The sequence below is a fragment of the Coptis chinensis genome, chromosome 9, assembly GCF_015680905.1.
Source record: "Coptis chinensis isolate HL-2020 chromosome 9, ASM1568090v1, whole genome shotgun sequence".
NCBI classification, from domain to species: Eukaryota; Viridiplantae; Streptophyta; class Magnoliopsida; order Ranunculales; family Ranunculaceae; genus Coptis; species Coptis chinensis.
In genome coordinates this window covers 74,693,758-74,719,004 of record NC_141464.1, presented here as the reverse complement: position 1 = coordinate 74,719,004, position 25,247 = coordinate 74,693,758, and the positions used below count along the sequence as shown (strand labels likewise).

The window sequence follows — 25,247 nt, the reverse complement described above, 5'->3', positions numbered from 1 at the left end:
AGATGCATATAACAAAAAAACTTAAGAACTTACCAAATAAATTAATGCGATCCTCCATATATTTAGCATGCCAAAAGAGAAGCAATTGATTCAAAAGCCCTTTAAACTTTGAACGATGTTCACCAACTTTACAAAAAGAAATACTGCAATTGGCAAAACAAGAACCAAACATAACATATTCACATCAGTAAAATGGGACAGTCCCCAAAACAAAAAGCCTTTGGATGTGTTCTACTGCTGGCAAATATTAAAACTCAGCTAACTACTGTGGATTGTTAAAATCAAACCATAGTGATCGCTAGGCAAAACCGGAAGGGTTAACTTCTGCACGTCATTTTTCACTTTCTTCTCTTTACAATATGAAAGGCCTGGGATAGCTTCTGTGCCAATCATATCGATTCCACCTATTTTGTAATCTTGCAAGCTGCAACAGAAACGATCTAAACGCTTCTGCAATTTCCGATTACCAGATAACATCGGATTAGCCTTAGTATCATATGTGTATCCATCCTCTCCAGGCCTTTGCTCAGCCCAAGCATCGACCCACCCATCAAGTAAAGGAAACTTCCCGTCCAACTTGTCATCCCAGTTCATATCACCACCAAATACTACGTTCCTTGAATTCTTAAGAGAAGTAAGAGCCTCCTTTGCCTGATCTACACGCTCCTTGCTGTACATCTGATCCCATTTGGGAGGGGCTGGACAAGGGCTCTCAAGATGGCTAGTAGCGACAACCAAAGACTTGCCTGCTTTCACTTCAATCTCAGTCACACAAAGCTCTCTTCCCATTATGGAATTGCTGAAAGGTTTACAGCTGAAGGATTTTACTGGCACTTTACTCAACTGCAAGAGGAATTACAACATATGAGATATTGTACTCTAAACAATTAGCAATATATAAGATGGGATAACTACAAGCCACAAGGATATTCAGATATTAGATAAGAACTGGAAGATGGTAGTGTATATACAGCATGATTTCTTTTCTAAAAAAAAAGAAGGAAAACTTATCTTATCATCCTAAGTAATTCAACACCGTAAACTTTTCATTTGTAAACATATAAATTCCCAAAGTACGACCCCCAAAGTGATTGTTTTCATACCCTCTAAACTTCCAAAAGGTCATACTGAACAAATAGAAGGTGAATAATGGATAAGTATGAATAACTATGATCTCACCAGCATGCAAAAATATGGTTTGACATTGTACATAGCAGTTGAAACTGAGCAATGATAAGCTTTCCACCAACTGGACTGCTGAAAAATGTGATAGATATTTGGTGTCACCTCCTGTATCCCAGTCAAATTCATTAGCCACAGGTGCCATAAGTAACAGTGAATAAAAAAAAAAAGAGAAAGAACCAAACCTGGAAGCACATGACATCTGGAGAATGTTGTTCAATTAGATCACCTAGTGCTTTCATCCTTTTGGAGAGTTCTAGGTCTTCTCGGAACCAAACATTATAAGTCAATATCTTCAATGTACTCAAACCAGCATCTTGAGTATTATCTTCTGCAACAACACTTACTTACAACTATAAAATGGACACAAAAATATAAAAGTGGGTCTCAATCAACATATAAAAAGAGACTAACCCAATAAAGATTCCTTCTTTTTCGCTATTTTCGGCAACCGAAAACCAACAGAAGACTCAGAGTCACCCTCCTTCCTCTTATTAGAAGGTTCGAAAGGCAATAACATAGAGCCAATTGAACTGCCCAAGTCCAATTCTTTGCAATCAGATATCAATGAAACTGGTAAAGTTGTACCACAAATTTCACAGTTTGAGTTGCCACCTGTGTTAGTGAATGTGCAAGCATTGCAAGACCATTTTTCTGCTGATGATGATGATGAAGGTGATAAGCAGATTTGGCATGTTGATGTTTGTGATGGAGGGTTGAGATATGTGCATTGGGAACAGGACCACGACATTATTTTTGAGACCGGGTGTATGGAATGGAATGCTAAGGGTTTTGACTTTTGAGGAGAGAAGAAAGAGTAAATGGTTTTTTAATAAATGGTTTGCCGCCATTTTGTGGATTAATTGTTTATTTCGAATTCAAAATTATATGGGCCAAACAGTTAACAAGGTATTTCATTTTTCAACCCAAAATATCTTGATTGGATTAGCATATACCTAAATAAGATACTCCTTTGAACAAATGTTTATGTATCTCGAGAGAAAGGAAAATTCAATTATATATCTTTTGGAACTGAAAACATTTGACATACAATATTATATTCCGTTAAAACAACACTCGTACCAATTTCACATGTGTTTTTTTTTGGGTAATCATACCAATTTCATATGTAGTTCTCAATTATCTCAATTAGTAGACTACACCATAATTAATATGTAATTTTAAATTGGACCAACTTTTTTTCTACTACTAAATACTTTTGATTACATATAAAAATAAATTATTCAATACCTTTAAAAAAAACTATTCAGTCATTTCAGTTTTTATTTTCATTTATACCTTTAAGTTATGACACACTCACAAAGGAGTTTTGTATAAATTCAGGTTGAAAACCAAATGCACGCAATATATGAATTGTAGGCCTATATTTATTAGTTATTTAATAGAGACTTTAATCAAGTGAGGCGGAGCGAACGATTTTGGCCCGGGTGAGGGTAAGGTGGCCCAAAACGTTATTTGGTTAGTTTCTGTCTGTCCTCATCTTCTCCTATTCATCCCTCTCCCTCTCCCCTCTCCCCTCTCCCCTCCTCCCTCTCCCTCTCCGCTCACGCCCCACTGCTATGCAGTTTACTAGTTACCATAAATATACCAATCCTTTCCCTTTCCTCTCAATCTCTACGTATCCCACATTGTTTTGCAAAAAAAAAAAAACTTTCTCTCACTTCGTCTTCTCCTTCTCCACCTTTCTTATTTTCAGACTCTTAGATATAAGTTTTTGGGTTGTAAAAGATTGTTCCTCCAATTCCAATCCATCTCACTTCAATTTGATTCCATTTTGATATACAAGTAAGTACCTTTACATTTTGTTTCTTTGTTACTATCAAATCCCAAAATGTTATTTTTATTAGAAATACAATTGATTTGTTTCAGGTTGGATAAAATCCATTCAAGGATGTGAAACTACTATTTTTTGTAATGGAGCACTATTTTGTCATGGGGTTTTTGAATTTAAGTACGTAGTTCAACATGTGCGGTAACACCGAACACTTTCTTTCTTTTACAACTTGAAAAAAGCTTATGTATAGTCTGGAGCACTATTTCCATCGCTAGAAGAACTACTTCTATGGATTTAAGCTTAGTGTTACTTTTCCCTTTCGCATACACCAAACATCTATGTATGAATTCTAAGGATTGTAACTACCATACTGGTACAGTAGAGATGAAGGTAGGGGTGTAATACGGGTGGGGGGGTCAACTCATGGGTCAAATAGTGATGATGGGCGGGGGGCGGCGGGTTAGGGGATACAAATCCAGTGGTCCCCGACGGGGCGGGGCGGGTTGAAGTGTCATGTCTTAGTACCATCACCCGGCCCGTTGGGTCAGTTTACGGGGTGGGTTTTGGGCAGGTCATCTGGGTCGGGTGAAAATTATCATTTTAACCCAATTTCACTAAAAAAAAAACTTTCTAATTCTGCAAGTAATATATTTCCAATTCACAGCATAGAGAAAAAATTGAATCAATCAATAAAAAATAAACAAAAATAAAAAAAACTTGAATTTGAATCCAAAACCATATTTGTAAATTTGAAACTTATTTATCGTGATTTACCATTTGTAAATTGATTATTTTCCATAGCATGATAAAATGAAGATGGGAGTGAGGATCTATGGTACAAAACAATAAAATATAAACTAAAATAATTCAAAATGAATACAAGGATGAATGATTTATCTTCTCCAAAATTCAAAAGTTGAATTTGAATTTCTGATATTTTCCCAATGTTCAAACTTGAATATGTGAAATTGATATTGAACTCATAAGTTTGTATTTATATCTTTCAAATTTCTACAAAAGTTAAAAGAAATTATAAACAAAATACAAAAATATTAGAGTTAGAGTTTTGAAATTGTGCGGGTAAACGGGATTGGGTCAACGGTTTTTGACACGGTGCGGGTTGGGCGGCTTGACAGGTCGGGTTTGAACATATAACCTACACCCATAACCCGACCGCATAAAAACGGTGGCGGGGCGGGGCGAGTCTATTTTCAGGTCGGTGCGGGTTTGGGTGGCGGGTGAAGACCGGGTACCCTACCGGATGATGGGTCAACGGTTTTTTTTTACACTCCTAGATGAAGGTATATGTGGTACAGATGGAATCTCTTATGCAACTTTCTAATGTAGGCCAGTTTAATTTAAGTGTCCTACTATGCATATAATCACGCCGCTATTAAATTGTTCGCGAGTTACGCCTTCACATTAATACCAAATTTATTCCCATTTATACTGGATTTAATTGCTTGCAAACCAGCCGTCTTTCTCTTATGTGCCCATTTCTCTCATCTATATATTTAATTTTTTTTTTGCAACAGGTATAGCTTCACGAAATTGTCACAAAGGTGACCTTTTAATGGGGATCGATGTTTTTTTCCTTTTTATATGCATTGTTGTTGTTTGTTATTTGACCATCAAATAAAATTTCGAATGCTTACTTGCGTACTTTGAGCCGCTAAACGTTAAAGGTAAGAAAGGGTTCATACATGTGGTGCAGAGAATGGATTAGCAAGGAGTAGGATACATGTATTAACATCATATTTCTTTTTCATAATTTAGAAATGGTTGGAAGACTGAGTCTAACATTCTCAAGAATGGTCATTTCTTATAGAACAACACTTAACAAATATTTAAAATTATTAGTCTGATATTGATTGTCGTCAATTAATTTGTTCGTTGTTTGTCTCGACTGATACTACAATTTAGGCCAGGTTGCGTACTGCAGTTCATATGGTTTGCCTCTCCGTTTTCAGGTGGTTTCATATTCCAGTTTTCTATTTACCTTTTCTGCAGTTCAGATGGTTTTGCTCTCTGTAAATATTTTTTTTTTCTTTTGTTCTAAGATGAAGCTGTGAATACCCTTATGTTGCTGATAAGGTTGTCCTGTTTCACATTGGAAGTTAACGGAAGGTATATAGAGGCTGTGGTTAGGATAATTAGAAACGAGAATGAGAAGTGAACACCTTACGGACCGGCTTTTGGTGATCAAGAAAATTCCGGGATTAATTTTGATGCGGTTAATGCTTTTGCTGAAATTGATTTAGGCAACCACTTAATCATAATATAATTAGGGATGATGTCAAATCGAAGCCTCTGCAGCGTCATGCGCTCATTGTATTCTGATTTCCCCTTGGTGGTAGGGACTTGACGACATGTGCAAGGTATGATTTTTCAGAATCAAGCTCTTAAGTTAACCAATTTGGGTAACTTTCTTTTATTATAACTATACATTACATTTCTTCCATGTGTCGCAATTATTCTTTTTTAGGTGAGATTTGGCTTTTCTTTGCAAATAGTGAGTGATATATTCTTTGACCTGTTAATGTGACAAATTTCAAATAGTTTGTTGTTAGCAATTTCAAATGCCAGGAGGTTCATAACGTCCACTAGCAGCAACAACAACAGCCCAATGTGTGGTAGCAGCATCAACAATTCAATCCGCAGCGGGCACGTTAAGTAAATATGTACCAGCAACTGCAGGGTATTGACAATGGGAGAGGCCGAGGTAGGGGAGCAAGAGGAAGAGGGGGTGGGCAAAATAGTTTAGTGAAGAAGAAGGACCATAACACCAGTGCAATCAAGCCATGCCCCTGTCTAAAACCATTCTACGTACAAGCAGACAAGACTCAGCTAAGGGTGGTGGATCAATCAGCTGCGTCTCAGTGTTATTTCCACATCATGGTGACTCCATCGAACAGAAGGTAATTTCCTTTTTACTTTGCATTTACGTCGACACTATAACAACTCAACTATATGTTTTGCAAGTGTGGGAGTAAGCACATGCTCTTAGTGTTTTTCATGGACTTCCTCTTAAAAACATTGTCAGTTATACATGTCGTCTTGGGTTTGGATTCAACCTGTATAGGTCATTTAGTATCCAGTAGGAATATCATTCGATCTCAAGTCAGTCATAAAGCTTCAACCTGTTTAAGCTCGGCTTTTTTTATGTTTAGCATGAGAACAACAACATTTTGGTGGTAGCAACAGTGGTTTGTTAAGGGGCAAATAAAAGTACATTGCCTCTAAAGACATACATTTTGGCACTACAGAGTGTCACTGTACTCTCCCAAGTTGAATAAGGTAAGCCTAACAATAAAGAGCAGGCAATGGTGAATAAGAAAAGCACACATGACATTTGCATTAACACTTGATTCACCACAGTACATTGTTCACATAAGCCTGAAGCTTTAACTATCAAATTTATACTTGCAACTTTCCCAAGTGTCAAGGGAAAGTCAAACAACATTTAAAAAAAGCATATTTACACTTTCTCTCTGCAACAGAAATAACTTTGAAAGACTGATCCCGCACTCCGTTAAATTCTTTATCATCTCCTATATAAGTTGCAACTCTTAAAGCATATATATTTACTCCATGCAGTTTCTATTGCTTTTTACATGCACATCAAAATTTTGTTACCTGATTATTTTTCTTCAGTATACTAAATATGTACAATTGTCCTTCCACAGTAGTTGTCTATTTACAAGTTTGCTTGTGTAGGTCTACTATGGTGGAAAGCTCACCAATTTTGGAAAAATGTGTTAAATGAAGCTTCTTTTCCAATAGCCATCACCTTGCAGAACTACAATGACAATGTTCTCAAATTCCTCAAAGCCTTGCTATATATGTTGCAAGCCCACGTTAATATGAAAAGTTGGTGGCGAACAAGGCCGTCGAACCTGCTATTGTAGCTATTCATTTCGGTGCAGCTGAAACGATGACTAATATCTCACATAGGCACAATTTATGATATTCAAATCATTGTCGAGGATCTATATATCTACTTAATCTAATCTCTATCAGCAGTTGAACTACTTGCCCAATGCTGTTATAGCTGTTGTAAGACCCTTTCTTATTATTTGAAATGTATATAAATTGTTTTTATCAGTCACTAATTTAACAATGGTTTTCTTTGGGTTATACAAATAATAGGTCGTTTCTCACTTCCTTTGAAAATTCAAGCAGGATGAATTGGAACGCCACCTCAAGTGTGCACCCATGCATATAGCAAATCCAAACTTCAGTGACGGCTATCTTTGAACGAGCTGCACCCTATAGCAAGAGGTCAGTCTAATGATGTGTCAGTATATATTTTATATATGTTCTTAATCCGGATATGCCAATGCTACCCATTCAATAAAATTGTTAAACATCAAGGAACTTAAATACGTACTTGAATTGACAATATATATGTTCACCTTTTCGGGAACTTTTATTTGTCATACATGTTGGAGTGTGCATCATAATTCCTTTCCTTTGCTTGCGTATGTTCCTAACACCTTATGTGCATGTATGGTCCCTTACTGGGAAGTCCAACTAGCAGCAAGTTTCTTCATTGTTGGCTCTCTTTTATTCCATATACTTTGCAATGCCAGTACCATAAATAACAATTGCTTTTCACCCTTCAAATTTTCTGCTACACACATACGTAGCTTAATGTCTTTGTGATTCGATATTTTGATTTAATTTGCAGGTAATTTTGACAAGCTAACCAATAGGTTACGTCAATTGGGCTGAAGGTCGAAACAATCATGATGTTTACAAACCTATTATCAGAAATGATATGTTGAAGATGGTCCTGGAGACAACAGTTCCAGTTTTTGTTGCTCTAGACAATTGTAAGAGGGACAAATACATCGATTCTACTTACTCTTTTTCAACAAAACACTTAGGCGAAATCTGATGGAACCGACGATGAACGATTTCATGATGCTGGCCCATGTCAAATCAATACGAGATTTTCTGCAATGGTAGATGGGAAGAAGCAGGACTAACCTTCCCAACATAGTGTGCCATTTCTTCTCTTTTGAATTCATCTAAGTTATCTCGAAAATGGAAGTCGAGTAACTATTATGGCCAACTCAGTCTAATAAATACTAAGTACTTGACTCTGCTCAAGCTTTCATCAGGCGTACTGTATTGTCTTCTTTAGTAGTGTTCGAGTTGTACTCACATCTGCAAATTAAATGTGCTTAACACTTGATCCAATCGATAAATTTTATTTATTGAATAGAAATTACTTATTTAAACATTATGATGAATTCAAAAGGATGCATCAAATTATTCAAATATGCTTCTCTGAACCAAATTTGCTTCCACTTCTAAAGGTGACCTTAATATATGATGTATACACACAATAATATGTGCAGAAACTAACCTCATGGGAGACTTCAATAGCCTCACAATTTATTGTTGTGCAATACAAATGGGGTGGGCTGCGTCAAGAATTGCCTAACACTAAGCACCTTTTTAGTAGCTCCTCGCATGTGTCAGTACTACATTAAGCTAGCATATCCTAAGTTCCTAGTTGGAGATTCTTCCATATCTAAGTCCAGACTATTTGGATATTCATCCATGCCGTTACGCAATATTAATTTATACATTACTATGGGTCCTAAGATGCAACATCAAAATGACTTCTAATCAACACTCTTCTTTATCATCTCTATTAGTAGAGTTACCCTCTTGCTATGCTCTAATCAACACTCTTCTCTATCATCTCTATTAGTATAGTACACCCACCTCTAATGCTTCAGCAAATTAAAAATTTTGTGCCATAACCATTTTCACTTAATTAATTATATATTTGAACTCCATTAGCTACATCTGCTCTTTATTTTGACACAAACAATGCCAATTGCTTTGTGTCTTTATTTAGTTAGATTACTATTACATGGTCAAGTACAAACACTTTACTATCGTTCCATTTTTTGTTATGCAATGAGATACCATCCCAATTAAAACTAATATTTTCAAGTGTGCAATGTTGGATATTAGTGTGGGTTGGGTGTTAACGAATATTTTTCATGGTGTTTCATATTATCAATCATTTTTCTATATCCCAGTGAAGTATAAAAAACCATCAGACATAATAAAATCAAGTAAGCATACCACACAATATTATGTACCAAATTTGCATACGCGACCATTACTATATATATATATATATATATATATATATATATATATATATATATATATATATATATATATATACTTGCGTTATTAATTAGGCAATTGGTTTTATAGATTTGTATTGGCATCATCATGTGATAATTGTGAAAATATGGACAAAGATTTTAAATAAACGGATTATAAACCAATAAGCAAGGGTCAAAAACACATTATTACAAATTATTATATTCGCATAACTGCTTCAAAGCAAATAGATTAAATTCTTACGCCTCCAAAACGTTGGTACCAATTATGGGCTTTCAATTATCCCGTCACATTAGCCCAACTGAAACCTTTACCAGCCTCTCAAATGCTTCGTCTCCCACTCTCTTCACTTAAGTTCAAGCAAAAGAAATGGAATGACACCAATAAATAAATAAATAAATAACGGAAACCCTATGAAGCAAAATGATTACCCACTCTCCATAACTCCTCACCCATCATAACTCGACGAGCACCATTAATGCCCGAAAAAAAATATGCGTATGGCTCTCTAGCTTATTTCTACTTTGGGTTGGTTTGTTTTCTATAAATACCAAAGATTTTATTACATTTCCTCAACTATTAGTCTCATTGCTTATTCATTCTCTCCAACTAAACAAAGAAGCTAGGCAAGTTATACTTTCTTATTGTTGCTCTCCACTATTATTTCGGATATTTCCTAACTAATTCATTTCTTTTTTTGGTTATTCCATTATAGGCTATGGCGTACAACAACATTCCAATTTCATTCAAGAACTTACTTGATGAAGCATCCCGGATCCTAGGTATGCAATTACCATCGTATGGATCGAATTTCGTCAACCGAAGGTATGAGGCATGGGTTGAACTGCAACCTACAAGAATGAGATTTCTGGGCTTGCCCACACTATACAGGGATGACTCTGAACAAGTGGCAGCAAGGCTGGCCGTTAACTACCTTAAGAATACGTTCGAAGTCGAAATCATTGACTACAACTTCTGTGAATTGCGTGAAACCCGTGTGCAAGCCGAAACTCTTCGCAACCAAGTTACTCAGCTTCGTAACCAAATAGCACAAGTACGCAACTGGAACCTGATCTTGCAACATCAAATTCAAAATTTACAGCACCCACTTGCCAATCCAGAGGTTATAGTTATCAGCGATGATGAGGCCAACGATAATGTCGACTCGAATTATGAACCCTCCATGGACATCGAGACGGAGTCCGAAGCTTGAAGATTTTATTGTTTTAAGTGTTTTTCTTTACTGTTTGTTCTTTTAAGTTTCCCTAAAGCCTCCAAAGTTACTTTCTCCAAGCCTTGGTTTGTATCAAAGTCATTTATGGCTATGCTTAGTATTAAGTTGAGTTAAAGAAGTGTTTCTGTCCTCTAATGCTGCTGCCTATTAAGTTTATATATGTGTTTGAAAAAAAAAGCTTGACCAAACCATGCTTAATTCCCAATTTGCTATGATATTTCCTTTACCTTTGCAACTAATAATGACATTTTATATGCATACACCCTTTTTTGTGTTCACGGTGGATAAGTGTCGGTTATAAATGCAAGCTAGTATATGTGTTCATTTGTCTTTTTCTACCTTATTTTGGTATTCACCATGTTCCCATTTATTCAGGATACAGTTGACGCAGGGCTGTGTCCTAATGTTCCCACATGCAATTCTCTTCTTAGTGCATTCCTTCGGGCACACCGGTTCCCTGATGCTTATGAAGTGCTTCAGAGTATGCTGGTTTTGGGACTGCAACCTTCTTTACAGACTTACCAATTGCTCCTTAGCCGCTTTATAGACAGAAGAATTCATGGTGATATGATGTTTTGTTGTAAGCTCATGACAACCATTGGCCACGCTGCTCATGCATTTCTGGTGTCCATGCCAGCTGCCAGCCTATATGGCCGAACGTGAAAGATCATCCAAGCAACTTCATGGATCTAATGCACCCCTTCCAATTGTGACTTCAACCTCACAGGGGTCGCTCCTTCAGCAAAGGACTCCAAACTGGGGATATAGACATGCGTTTGTCACTGAAGGTTAAACCAAAAGACTTTGAAGGCTATGGAAAGCACACATCCTCAATAGCTGTAGATAAATCTGTTATCACTGCAGCACATCCCGCATATGCCAAGGCAACATTAAGAGGAGTCGCCCCAGGCGCACTCCTTCAACTTGATGTTGGAACCCCTAAGTCAGCTGGTTTTACAAAAAGAACCAAACAATGCCGATGAAAAGAAATGATAGAGAGGAAGTATTTAAGAAAAATCTCACAGAAAGAACGACTCTGGAACACATTGTTGCAAAAGGTATGATGGCTGCCATGCTGCTGGATGGCTGAACTTGATGGATGAGTACTGGGACGGTTTAGATAATGATATAATGTAAGTAAGTTTAAAAATGGATAAAAGATGGGCGTCACTAAAGTTGATCTCCAAGTACTCGAAGCTTTTTGTACCAGTTTGGTCATATGGTGGCGCCCCTTGGTTCGTTGCAAAACTGCCCTGTTTATCTTCAGCGGAAGCTTACACATTGTAGATGTCAACTGATTTCTGATTAACTTTCAGTTTAGAATGGATCTGACATCAACTGCTATTTGTCACTGCAACGATCCAGATTCGGATTGAGGAAAGTACCCACATTGTTTTAAACTGCTATGTATGTCACTCAAATTGATCTCCACGTCCCCGCATCATTTTTATCCATATTGGTCAGATAGTGGTGACACCTGATTTGGCGTAGAAAATCCCGTTTTAGCTCTTGGGGGAGCTCCTAACTGGAGATGTCGACTGATTTCAGCAGATGTTTAGCATTAGAGTTTTTTTCCTAGAATTATCCGTAAAATGGTTGAATATTCTTCCAAACTCGCTTCAACTGAGGGACACGAAAAGATAAACAGGGAAAAAAAAACCCCTAAATAGATTTTGGGAAACTATTCGAATGTTTGGATCAAAATTCATCCCTATTCCCAGCAATGGATGCATGTGCTGGCCCGTCCGATTACGCTTCTTCTGGTTATGGACCACCATCTCTTCTTATCTGACCCTTACCTGTTTGTGAAGAGTAGTTGAGTGTGATCCTGTCTCACTGTTGCACGTTATTTTGCCCGTTTATCTGTCAATTGCTGGGACAGAAAATTGGTGCGAGAAATAAAGTCTTGCTTTGTGTTGTTACAAGGATGCATTTTTTTAAAACCTTGAGATTGGCCGGTTAAAATAAAGCCCTGAACAAAAAATTTGAGTAGTTAGAGTTCTGTTGGTGATGATGTTACTTACGTGAAGATGAGAAGCAAGGGTTATGAAAAAGTTCATGTCAGACAAAACCTTTATCGGATTAATTTCAAGACTGTCCAAACTCCTAAGTATTATTTGTATGTGTTACAGCCTTCACACTGCCGTTCAAGTTCAATTCTGCAAGGTTCATACTGAACTTAAAATAGCAAGCTATGGGTGCAATTGATACAAAATCAATTGAACCGGTTTAGGCTGCACTTTCTTTGCTTGGGCAGGAAAACGATCAAAGAAAGCATAGGTCAATAAGCACTACTGAGGTACAATTTACAAAGTTTAATGTGAATTCATGGTTAACACTTGGTTGGAACTGTATAATTAGACCATTAATGTGCTATTACTGTGACAGGATCCACCTTGATGTTGGTCTACCCAATATATTCAGATGTTGTTCGTAATTAATGATTTAAGACAATTGATTTTCCTTATTTTTCAGGCTAAGATGAGGTCTGAAAATCAGGAGCTTCTGCTAACAGCCTGAGCCAACAGAGTGACTATATATGAATATGTTATTTTAATTGAGTAACTGTATATGAAAATGTTAAAAGCTGCAATCTTGCTCGATTATGGAGAAATGGGCAGGAGAGAGCTGGTTAAGAGAATGGGCCAGCAGTTAGATGAAGCTTCAGTTAATGATCTACTTATTCCAGCCCCAGAAGGTTAGCCAATGACGTATGATGCTGATGTAGTACAGAGTATAGTGGAAGAATTTGTATTGCATGAACAAAATCTAAAGATTGATCCTCCGCTGAATGAAGAGATGCAGGTGATTAGAAGCTCATGATTTATGCCGAATACTTCCAAGTTTACAGTTGCAAAATTAGTTGACGGATATCTTGCTAAAATTGCAAGGGACCCAAATCTTCCTCTGTCAAAGTTTTTGGACCTTGCTGAGATGGTCTCGGGCTTCTCAAGGCCAGCTCATGACGGACTTTATCGTGCTATTGATATGTTTCTCAAGGAGCACCCAAGTGTGAGCAAGAGAGAGGAAAAGCACCTGCACACTGATGGACTGCGAGAAGTTAACAGCAGATGCTTGCATGTATATCGTGCAAAATGAGCGACTACCTCTCCGGGCTATGGTGCAGGTGCATGCCCTCTTTTTTCAATAGGTTGGGGCAGCAACTTCTTCTGGGAGTTCTACACATGATATTCCGGGTAACCTCATAGTTCTACTGCCCCGAGACAAATGGTGGTTCCCATGGGAGCTCACGGACTAAGTGAGAAGAATTGGGGCAATAATAGAAGTATTGATAAAGCTGCAACAACCAAGGTGAACGGTTAAATGAGGGGGTCTTTTATGGGCGAAATTTTAAGCCAAAACAAAGTATGTGGCTATAGAGTTATGGAATTCATTGCTGGTAATTGTCATTTGCTGTTCACCAATAGTTAAGGTAATCCTGTTCTTTCAAAAAAAAAAACTTCTTTTCTTTGGTTGTTCATTATTAAATAAAGTTTGGAAAAAAAAACAATGCCTATTTTGTCTCTTTTTTTGGGTTTTTGCATAGAGGAGGTGCCAAGCAAAGTTAAGGGGGTGAGAAAGGATGTTACGTGGGAAACCATAAGAATAGGTTGTCTGTCCTGGTTGTGCGCATCCAATGTGAAATCCAATTTAATTCATTGCACTGTCGGACAAGTTTAGTTAAATGCTTGATTTCATACATGGTAATAGGTGATTTAGAAGCGACCCCAATTCCTACTACAAGCACACCTTGGTTTCGTCTGTCTAGCTAACCATACCATCTCATATAACATGATTTTACACTGAAATTCAGAGCGTCAAACTAAAATAAACCTACACTTCCGCCTATTGTGTGTGCCAAGTTGGTCTATCTAATGCATAACTGAAAGTTAATGTTGTAGTTTGTGTCAATCCAAGTTTTAGTTAGTTAAACATTTGATTTGTTTTAACTCTTACATATAGTATGAAGGGGAGGGAAACTATTCTTTTCTCCTCACCTGCTTTGTGATAACCGAAAATCTCCCCTCTACCCACTCCCCAGTGATTCAATTACTTTACTTTCTTCTTGCCTTGACGCGAATAAGTGTTTAGTACAATTTATGTGCTAGAGGCGTGGCTTTGTCGCAGCATAATTTTCTACTTTTAGCTACAAGTTTATGTCATCTTTTTTATATTAATTATTTCTCTTTATGCCTACCTAATGTACTCATTTTTGGCTTTAAAATTTGCAGGCCATGGTGATGGCAGAATTCTATGCACTTTCACATCTTTCTTCTTCTACCAACTATCTAATTTTAGACTTTGGAAATATGTTAGACCATATTGCTTTTGAGGAGGACCTCTCTACTCTTAAGGAAAGGTGTGTTTGTTTGCAATTACATCTTTGACTGAATTAAAATATGCAACACATAGTTCAAGCCATTGCTTTTTACTCTCACATACAACCATGTTCATCTTAGGTATATACCCTTGTTTCCCATTGTTGGAATAGGGCAAGAAGTTCATGATAATATATAGACGAAAATCTAAAAGCATATAGTACACATTAATTATCCAATTATCCCTTGCTTCTTATCAAGCAGAACATAGTGATAGTGAAACTCTTTCTACTTTTACCAGTTTGGTAATGCTTTGAAATCCTGATAAATCTTGCATCAATATACTCTTACGTCAGATCTGAGAGCATTTGTAGGAACAAAAAGAAGCAGGGTTAAAGTTGTATTTGGGATAGCAGGAAAAAGGCATACAATGCGATATTTGCCTATTTTTTGTTCATGATCAATAACACAAAAGGAAAAGAATTAAAATGCAACTAAATTAATCCAATAATTGCAAATGGCACTCATTTGTTGTTTTTAACGCACTTATGAACATATCATCCTTTGGATAGCATATAAGATGTTAGTTTTGAATCACTTCTCAAACTCTATTTTATTCTCTTCATTTCTATTTTTGTTTTCCTACTTCAATTGTTTCGGATATTTAACACAACTAATTGAACTAGATGATAACCTTATTTGGTTCAGCATCTTGGTATTTGCATACCCTTATTTACATGTATCTTTGGAGATAATAAGTAATATGCTATCTAGAACATCTATGGCATGTCCCCATGCAACTGATGTAGCTGCTTATGTAAAGTCATTTTAACAAATATTATACCTGTGGGTTTAGAAGCACTGAATTTGTTTAAACTATTGCTTTGATTCCAAAGCTCAAGTAATTGATTAAGACTTTTGTTGTCTATTATCTTTATTGATTAGTTGACCAAGGTTATTGTGGGAACCATTCATTGTATGTCATTTTCTTTTATATCTTGAGCTCTACATTTGTTGGGTTTCAATGTCAGTAGGTTACTTTTTAGCTGAGATTATTCATATCTTTGTTAATCGTTATTTACATATTTGTTTTGTTCTCAATACTATGAGCATTTTTATTAAAGTGTTCCACCTCAACATCTTCCGTTTACAAGTCATTAGGTCTTCAAAGGCATATGAGTTTTCCAAAGTAAATACTACTCTTAATATAGGGATCAAGGGTTTTGATGGTGTTATTTTTTTCCAAGACTACCAAAGGTACGACAATGTTGGTAACTGAAAGGCATATAATCTGGTGTAAATGAATTCAGGTGTCAAAGGCACATGACATGCAATTAGAAAATGAAGCTAGAAGGAACTGGCAAATAGTAGTTTGGTTATCTATTTTTGTTTATTTATTAGTATGTTTTTAAGGATTTTATTCCAATTAAAATTTGGGTACAGTACTGGATCTGCCCTGTAATTGTTCACGTTAATCACGAGTGTCGGTATGCACTTATAGATCAGCTGTATTGATTACAAAGGTGTTTTAGATTATGTTAATTAAGATTATCGTAAAGATTCCATTTTATTTCATGAGCTTTACACACCTTTGTACTATACAATTATATATTTGGCAGAAACTCCTACCAAGGGCTCTTTAGCCTGTGTATGGACTTTTCAATCAGACTGTCAAATGTAATAAGATTGGTAATCATTAGTGCTCGGAACTTATAGAATAGTCCGTAAAGTTCGTAAAGTTCTCCGTTGAGTCCTCTGTAAATTATATGCTTAAGTATAATGTGCCAATGCTAACGTACAATAAGTTTTAAGACGTCAAGGATTAAGGAACTAATGTACATCAAGGCATTAAGATACTTGCTTTGACAAGTATATATTGTTCACATCAATAGTGGTTATCATGTGCAGAGCACGTGCATTATGCTAGTAGTTATAATGATCTTTTCTCTCATATTACACCAAAGTGAGCACGACATCAAGAATAAAGTGATATTACTTACGGAGATATGGTCTCTAGACAAATGGAGAGCCACATGAGTTGCTCACAAGTAGGGCAGGGAACGGGTCGGATAGGGGTATATCCGAATCCGAATCCGAATAATTTCACTCTATCCGAATTCGAATTCGAATCCGATTATCAAACCCGAACCCGAATTTGAAACCCGATTAAACCTATTTTCTCAACTGGTATAATAAATAATAACTTTTAATCAAATAATATCTAAGGAAGAAGTGTGCCATATCCTCCACCTGTTAATGTTATGGTTGCAGGCTTGCAGCAACCCAAAGCACAACCACACATTTCAAACTTAAATTTGGAAAAATGTACAACACTATAAGTCACAAGGACCAAAATATCGATATCGGTTAATATATCAGTGTACCCAAAAACCGATATATATCGGATATATCTTTTTTTTTTGTGACTAGTCCAAACTATTTAAAATATCGGAAATATCATATATATCGGAAATATCAAAAATATATTGAAAATATCGAATTTATATTAAAAAATGGTAAAAAAGTCAAATGATATATATCGCAAATATCAGATATATCGATTATCTCGGCGATATAAAGTTTTATATCAGAAATTCCGATATATATATCGGGGAAAAAAGGATTCTATATTTGGTGGATATATATCGAAAATATCGATGTCGGTGTACTAAAATACCATATATCGGATATATCGGCAATATTTTGGTCCATGGCTACTCATTGCTGAGGATTTTAGCGTAGATGACTTGTTTAAGGAAGATATGTCTTCGGAGATTATTCAGTACTCCATGATTAAAATTACTTACTGATTGTTTCGTACTTAATATTATTCTCAAAATGTGTTTTCTCAATCCAATATGGCTGCCTAATAAACAAATAGCGAAATAAGCTCAGATTAAAAGTAAAAAGTAAATAAAAAAGATAATAGGAATTGTATTTCAAATTCTATTTTTTGCCAAAACCTATTTTAAATCAATACGCCTCTCTTATTGAAAGTTTGAAACACCAATTTTCTTTCATTTCGGTCAATGGGGAAATTAAACACGAGCTTCTATGTTTGTTTTGAAGGTAACATTACTTTATTTTTATTTCTATATATCTTAATATTAGAGCTCGTACAAAATGTATTCTTTGAGCTCTACTAAAATTCCACATTATCTCCTATCAAAACGGGAATCCATCCCCAATTGAAAAAGGAAATTCTAGCACTCTAAATTAAAACCAAATGTCTTTTTCCTACCAAAACGAGAATCACATTTCTAATTAAATTTCTAAATTAAGTCAACTATTAAAACAGGATTACTCTCTTAATTAGAAAGGGTGATCTTGGATATACCCATAAAAACACTCCCATACCCCAATTTTAAAATAAATAAATAAAATTCTTTTAGACACATTTAGAATCATAAATTACTATTGTTTTTTATTAGATGTACCCAAGACAAAACAAGTCATTTATTTAGTATACTTCGTGGGACTCCATACTAAATCATATATACTTTACGTTATTTACTTGTAACTGGACAAAAAAACGTGTTCATCTTTTTATTCTTTCTAAAGAAAAAAGTGTTATTGATTTCTTATTTCAAAAGAACGAATACCCAAAAGACGTGTTGTTATTATTATTATTTTAATCATTTTGCCCCTATTAGAAATATTTCAAATTAATTTGAGAGATATTATTGGATTGAAGCTGTTATTGGGGTATAACAAAAACTTAAATTAGTTATGGGGTACGGGTGTGTTTTTATGGGTGTGTCTAAGATCACTCATTAGAAATAAGTAAATAAATAAATAAAACGATTTGTTAGGAAATTAAAATGGGGTCCTTTTCCCAATTAAAACATAAGATTTATCATGAAATTTGTATATGTTTTTTTAGCAAGTTTTTAAAATGGAAATCACACTTATAAATTAGGTCAATAAGATCCCTACCCCATTAACAGATGAGTTATTAAAGCTTCTAGTTAACGAGTTTTAATCAAGAAATTGCCTATCAAAAAAAGTTTTAATCAAGAAAAAATTCAAAATAGCCGGGGTATACAAACTAGTTTAAAACTTTATATATCTCTACTAGTAGCATATCCTATAATGATCGTGGCCTCTTAAATTCATCCGGGTATTTTTCTTACGCATAATGCCCCTGAATGAATATTTAAATCAAAACACTAAAATTCCATTTAGAAAGACTAATTGGTCTTTTTGGCTTTTTGTAAATTTATGATACCTATATTGTCTTTTTGGCTTTTTTACCCCTTGATCTTCTCGCTTGTTTCTCAACAACCAAAAAAATTTCCAATTCTTCAAAACAATCCGAATTCTTCGTCAAGAACAAACAAAAAAAAAACCAATTTTATTATATAGAAATCCCTACTTTGGCTATTAAAGGTTTGTTTCTTTCATTTCCTTTGTGTTTGTTTTTGGTTTTGAAGCTTCTAATAATGATTACTTTTTGTTCATTTGTTGTTTTTCAGGACAATAACGTTGTCATTTTTTATCTCCCTATAAGTTTTTATCCTCATTTTTAGTTCTTTCCTATTTGGCTTTTGTGTTTATGTGATTAGTTTAGTTTTGTCTTTAATTGGAATATGATAATTTAGTCTTAAAGCAGTGAGTGTCCTTGAGATGTATAGCAGTACAATCGGTCTTCCCAGTGAGAGTTGTCGGGGCAAAAAGTTAACCCGGCGTTCCCGATGTAATGGTGCTTTCGAAAGCTTGAAAAAGATGGGATTAGGTATTTTGGAAGAAGAGAGACTGCACCAACGCTCGGTTGCCCTCACGTGCCCGATAAGAATCAGGGATCAAGTCTCTTCAAAACGTAATTCTGGAGGCTGCAGAAGCCTCCGTATATATAGCAATCTCCTACCTTGGTGGCCAAGAAAGTGATTCTCGGAGATTGCCTTTCTCGATGAATCCTAGTATAATCCTATCTAAAATAGGATCATTCTCCAAGATTTCATTCTATCCTTGTGTAAGATCTTATCGGATTGCACTAGGATTCCTCGCCTCTGCGGATCGGGTTACTGGATCAGACTCATCCGGACGGACTGGATCCACGAACTTGGGCCACCCGGATGGGCCCTGGACCTGTTGTGAACTCTAACAGATTATAGGACCGGATGATCCAAAAGTGTTTATTTGACAGCCACCCAACTAATCCGCCACTGGTCCCACTCCCGGTCCATGGTCCGAGTACATTCTAGATCGAAAATATAATGTAGGGTACACACATTGCCCCCTCTTCAACAGAGGATCAAACGAAGATGAAGGTGGTATGTTGAAGAATTAAGGAAACGTAAAAAAGGGATTTAAGTGAAAAAGTTTGACAATGAGGGACCAAGTTAAAAATATAAAAGTAAAAAGGGTTGGTGGAGTGGTGAAAAATGTGTAATAATTGGGTGGGGATGAGTGATATGGTCATGGAAGAGGTTTATCCGGCGTAAAAACTTTGGACCCGATAAGAAAATATGCAGAACCGGTGATAAAAATGCTGACCCGGCCTGAAAACCGCATGAAAAAGTTGGCCAACACCTAAACAGGCATGAAAACCGCCTGAACCGGCTGGAAATAACTGGGACTGGATGGAAACCGCCTAAACCGAGTAAAAAATGCCTGAACCGGCCAAAAAAATGCTGAACCGGCAAAAAAATGCCGGTGTAGGTGCTGGTGGTGGAGGGTCAACATAAGACCTGATGGGCCTCTTGGATGGACCGCTTGGTTTTGTTTTGTTTTTTTTTTTTGTTTTTTCAAAATTGGACCAAGTACTTGCGATGTACCAGCGCATGGGGTTCGTGGGCTATCGCTGGAGGTGTTTTTTTTTTTTTTTTTTTTGTTCAAACAAAATATGATACCAAACTCGGATACCAAACAAAGCTTCGTATTAACTCGGATTTCCAGAATATGATATCGACACTCTGATAGTTTGGATGGGTCACATTTTCAGTATATGTTGACATTCAGAGTGATACCAAAATATTTTCGTATCCACACCCGGAACTAAAATTGGTCGATTCATAGAACCTTCGAAGATATCAGCATATAACCTTCGAAAGCGTACGTAACACGAATAGGATATGTGTAATATCTAACTATCCTTAGAAATTATTAGACGGTGGTCTACCGTTGTCGCGACTATGTCAATGCAACTAAGTCACTTGAAGAGCAAGCATAGTTCCATTGCGAAGATTCTCCACAGACGATCCTTGTGGAGACCAAAAGACAACCAAGAAGTGCCTCATTAGTTGGGTTTAAATCTGAGTGTAGTTCAGACTCTGCCACCAAGAGTATACGCTTGATGTAATCTAAACAATCGCACCTAGACCAAAAACGATACAATATCGTTATTGGGTTTACATTGTCGAATCATGATACCAGGCGTAGGCCCACTACACTACGCAAGCCAAAACTGAAGTGCAGGATAGCCTTTGCCACCCGGGTTTAATAAATGTAAAACTGAGTGACCTATTTGAAATTAAAATGCAACGTAAATGGAAATGGATTTTATTGATGAAAAATGGAAGGAAAGTACAATGTATGTGAAACTTATTGGTGGAACTAATGATAAGTAATTTACTTGTGAAATAAACGCAAATGATACGCATTCCAGGGTTTGGTTAGGACATCGCCAGTCAAGTTCTTGAGAAAATAAGAACCTTTGGATGCGAGCCTTTCAATGATAAAAGGGCCCTCCCAGTTCTCACCGAGTTTCCCGCTGTTGGTTCTTCGTTGCTCCTTTGCCTTGTATATAAGACCCAATCACCTGGTTTGAAAGCTCGTGCGCGCAACTTCTTGTCATAACTGCACTTCATAGAGTCCTGGTAAGTCACGAGATTATACAGGGCTTCATCTCTAAGCTCCTCCACCATAGCTTTGTCACAAGCCAAGATGTCAGCATTAATCTCTGTGGAAATGGCCTGTGTTTGTGCTGTTGGAGTGATTATTTCAGTTGGGAGTACTGCTTCCGTTCCATATGCCAATGAAAAGGGTGGCATTCCTGTTGAACGACGGGGGGTTGTCTTGTAAGCCCAAAGCACCCCTTGTAATTGTTTTGCCCAGTTTTCTTTGGCTGATTCAAGTATTTTCTTCAACGTGTCAAGAATGACACGGTTTGTTGCTTCCTCACCATCCATTTCCACGAGGGATAGTAGAGGCGCGAGAAGTTATCTTTGTATCTTGATAAGATGTGGATCTCAGTAGAATCAAACTGTCGTCCGTTGTCCGATACCATTTCAGCTGGGGCGTCGAATCGGCTCACAATATCACGCTAGATGAATCGTTTGACATATGAATACTGAATCTGACTCAAGGATACGGCTTCGACCCACTTTGTGAAGTAATCAGTTATGACCAAGAGAAACCTGACGTTACCTGGTGCCTTAGGTAAAGGACCCACAATGTCGAGTCCCCACTTAGCAAATGGCCAAGGGCTAAGTATGGGATGAAGCTCATTCACGGGAAGCTTAATTATCCGAGCATGTTTCTGGCATGGTACACAAATCTAGACAAACCGTTTGGCATCTTTTTGCATATATGGCCACCAGTAGCCTTCGGTGAGAGCTTTGTGAGCGAGACTCCGACCACCCGAATGATTTCCACAGATGCCTTCATGAATTTCTTTTAAAATCTGTTGTCCCTATTCAGGAGTAAGGCACCGGAGGAGTGGGCCCGAACCCATGGGTTTTCTGTAAAGGTGGGATCTCTCCTCTGAGATAGGTAACAACACAAACTGCCACGCATCCCGTTTGACTTTGTCCGATAAAGCCTTGTCTACAGGAAGTTCTCCAGTCGGTAAGAATTCAACTAGATTCTGACACCAATCGGGAAGTAGAAGTTCCATTGACTTGATGTCGGAAAATAGATCGTCTGGTATTTCCAGAATCAGCTGCAGAGTCTTCCTCCTGTACAACCTCAACTTCCGCCGCTGCCGAGTCAGTATCCATCATGGGGGAGATGTCAGTGTCCTGCTCATGGCTGCAAGGAGAATCCTGAATGGGAAGCTCTTGGTGCTCGCCCCGCGCTTTGCTGCGCATCATGACTGCGTGAATGCCTTGCATTCGGCAGCGTAGACGTCAGCCATATTTGGCAATGGGAGGTCGATGCTAGGCATTAACTGGACTTCTACCCTGATATTTCATGGTTGAATTGAATCAACTGCTGCGGAAAGATAGGCTAATGCATCGGCATGCCGAACATCATTCCTTGGCCTTTGTGAAATTAAGATGCACTCAAACTTTGCAGCGAGATCGCGTATAACATCTAAATAAGTCGCCATTCGTTCATCTCGTGCTTGATATGACCCTCCAAACTGACAAGCAACTAGCTTAGAATCCGTTATCATATTGATTTCCTTTGCCCCTATTTCGAGTGCCGCTCTCATTCCAAATATTGCGGCTTCATATTCGACTTCATTGTTGGAAGCAGGAAAGCAAAGTCGGATAGACCGTTCGATTCGACTACCGTTTGGGTCGACTATCACACAACTGATCCCAGACCCCTTCCTATTACTAGAACCATCGGTATACACAACCCACACCTCGCCTCCGGTGACATTCTCTTCAACGGAGTCAGGTTGGTGGTTGGGAAAATCCTGCAACTGTTCTTCCTTGAATAACTCGGGAGAAACCGTGATATCTTCTACCGGGAAATTCGCAATCAGAAAAGCTAATGCATGACCTTTTTTTGCAGTGCGAGGCTCATATAAGATATGGTAAGCACTTAAATAGCTAGACCAATTAGCGAGGCGACCAGACTCTTCGACTCGTCCGAGTGCCTTGCGAAGGGGATATTCTGTATATGCTTTAACAATACATCCCTGAAAATATGGCTTAAGCATGCGTGCTGCATGCACCAGGGCAAGCGCAATTTTCTCGATTTTAGAATATCTACTCTCTGATCCAGTTAACATTTTGCTAATGAAGTATATTGGGCGCTCCTCCGGGTTTTCCACGAACAATATTGATTTTACTGCGATCTCAGAAGCTGCCAAATAAATTCCAATGTCTTGGCCAGTTTGCTGACTGACCAGGATGGGGGGTGATACCAAGTAAGCTTTAATTTCTTTAAAAGCCCTATCACAGTCCTCGTTCCAAACTGAGGCACCTTTCAACGTTTGAAAGAATGGCTTGCATCGATCCGAATACTTTGATATGAATCTATTCAGGACTGCCAAATGACCAACGAGCTGCTGAATTTCTTTTTTATTCGATGGTGGAGGCATTTCGAGAATGGCCCGAATATGTTCAGGGTTTGCCTCAATACCCCATCGAGTCATCAGAAATCCTAAGAATTTTCCAGGCGCTAACCCAAAGGAACATTTCAAAGGGTTCAACTTCAGTTTGTATCTTATGAGCCTATCGAAAACCTCTTGTAAATGTTGAAGGTGGTCGGGTGTTTCTTTGGATTTGACTACTATGTCATCTATGTAAACTTCCATGATACGCCCAATCAGGTCGGCAAACATTGTATTCATCATCCTCTAATAGGTGGCACCATCATTTTTCAAACCAAATGGCATGATTGTAAAACAATACAGGCCTTGGTCCGTGATGAACGTTGTGTGCTCCTGGTCTTTCTCAAGCAGAGGTATCTGGTTATAACCAGACGAAGTGTCCATGAACGACATATGCTCGAATCCCGAGGTTGCATCGACTAGATCTGAGATGCGAGGTAATGGGTATGGATGCATGGGGCAAGCTTTGTTTAGGTTGGTAAAGTCGATGCAAACCCTGAGCTTCCCATTTTTCTCTGGAACTGCGACGATATTGGATACCCATGTAGGGTATTTGACGGGCTTAATGAACCCTGCTCCAAGCAGTTTGCCAATCTCGACATTAACCTTCAGTTTTCGTTCTGGAGCCATCCTCCTTGGTCTTTGTCGAACTGGTTTGAATCTCGGATCAATATCAAGCCGGTGGCAAGCAACATCCGTGTCGATTCTGGGCATTTGGTCGATATTCTAGGCACATATTTATTGATAATCCCATAACAGGTGAATTAGAGCTCTTTTTTCAGCTGGGGGTAAACCGTCAGCGTTGAAAGTAGTTTCGTGGCTCTCGCCCCCTATCTAAACTTCTTCCAACTGATCGATCGAGGGACCTTCTACAGAGCGTCAGGCTTTTTGTACCTGATAAGCCCAATGTTTTTGTAATTGCTATTTGGCATGATCAACCTGGAGGATCATGTTGCCCCAGACTTCAGATTTCATGGTATCTTCCAGTGCCAAATCGTGACACTGATGTGACATCATCTGGTCACTGCGGATTTTACAGACTCCCGTTAGCATCAGGAATTTCAACGTATGGTGGAAGGTGGATACAACAGCTTGATTGGCATGGATCCAATCCCTACCAAAAATTGCATTATAACAAGAACCACAATCCACCAAAAGAAAATTTATCCCGAAAGTTGATGCCCAATTGTCACAGGGAGATGAACCTTTCCAATAGCATGGGCTGGTTCTCCGTTGAACCCAATGATTGGATTACGATCCTCTATGATCAGGTCCTCTGACAGTTTCATCCTAGAGTAAGCCCTGGTGAATAACACGCTAGTTGAGCTTCCT

At 37.6% G+C, this 25,247-nt stretch overlaps 2 protein-coding genes and 1 long non-coding RNA gene across 4 annotated transcripts; 1 reads left to right on the top strand and 2 right to left on the bottom strand.

Annotated features, from left to right (window-relative positions):
- Positions 1–61: 61 nt before the first annotated feature.
- LOC147478023 (uncharacterized) lies at positions 62–2,279 on the bottom strand. Its single transcript, XM_086583110.1, has 4 exons — positions 1,597–2,279; positions 1,368–1,513; positions 1,180–1,290; positions 62–843 (listed from the first exon to the last, which is right to left on the bottom strand). The coding sequence occupies exons 1-4, from the start codon at positions 1,931–1,933 to the stop codon at positions 259–261; spliced, it is 1,179 nt and encodes a 392-aa protein (XP_086439236.1). The 5' UTR covers positions 1,934–2,279; the 3' UTR covers positions 62–258.
- Positions 2,280–2,716: 437 nt separating this feature from the next.
- LOC147478022 (uncharacterized) lies at positions 2,717–8,204 on the top strand. Of its 2 annotated transcripts, XR_015207998.1 has the most exons (7): positions 2,717–3,367; positions 4,279–4,947; positions 5,038–5,355; positions 5,537–5,895; positions 6,695–7,033; positions 7,127–7,258; positions 7,668–8,204. It is a non-coding gene; the product is annotated as an uncharacterized LOC147478022 (long non-coding RNA). The 2 variants fall into 2 exon arrangements; XR_015207997.1 differs by having other exon boundaries at positions 5,038–5,895.
- Positions 8,205–21,315: 13,111 nt separating this feature from the next.
- Positions 21,316–21,816, bottom strand: LOC147478021 (uncharacterized). The gene has a single exon (XM_086586146.1). It carries the CDS (start codon positions 21,814–21,816, stop codon positions 21,316–21,318), a length of 501 nt encoding a protein of 166 aa, XP_086442272.1.
- Positions 21,817–25,247: the final 3,431 nt, after the last annotated feature.

Excerpts from the sequence above, each read along its gene's own strand:
- LOC147478023 (XM_086583110.1), bottom strand. The coding sequence starts at position 1,933 with ATGTCGTGGTCCTGTTCCCAATGCACATATCTCAACCCTCCATCACAA. Across the intron at positions 1,514-1,596 it reads AAAGAAGGAATCTTTATTGG|AAGATAATACTCAAGATGCT; the intron begins GTTAGTCTCTTT and ends GTGTTGTTGCAG. Across the intron at positions 844-1,179 it reads AACCATATTTTTGCATGCTG|TTGAGTAAAGTGCCAGTAAA; the intron begins GTGAGATCATAG and ends TTCCTCTTGCAG.
- LOC147478021 (XM_086586146.1), bottom strand. The coding sequence starts at position 21,816 with ATGGATGGTGAGGAAGCAACAAACCGTGTCATTCTTGACACGTTGAAG.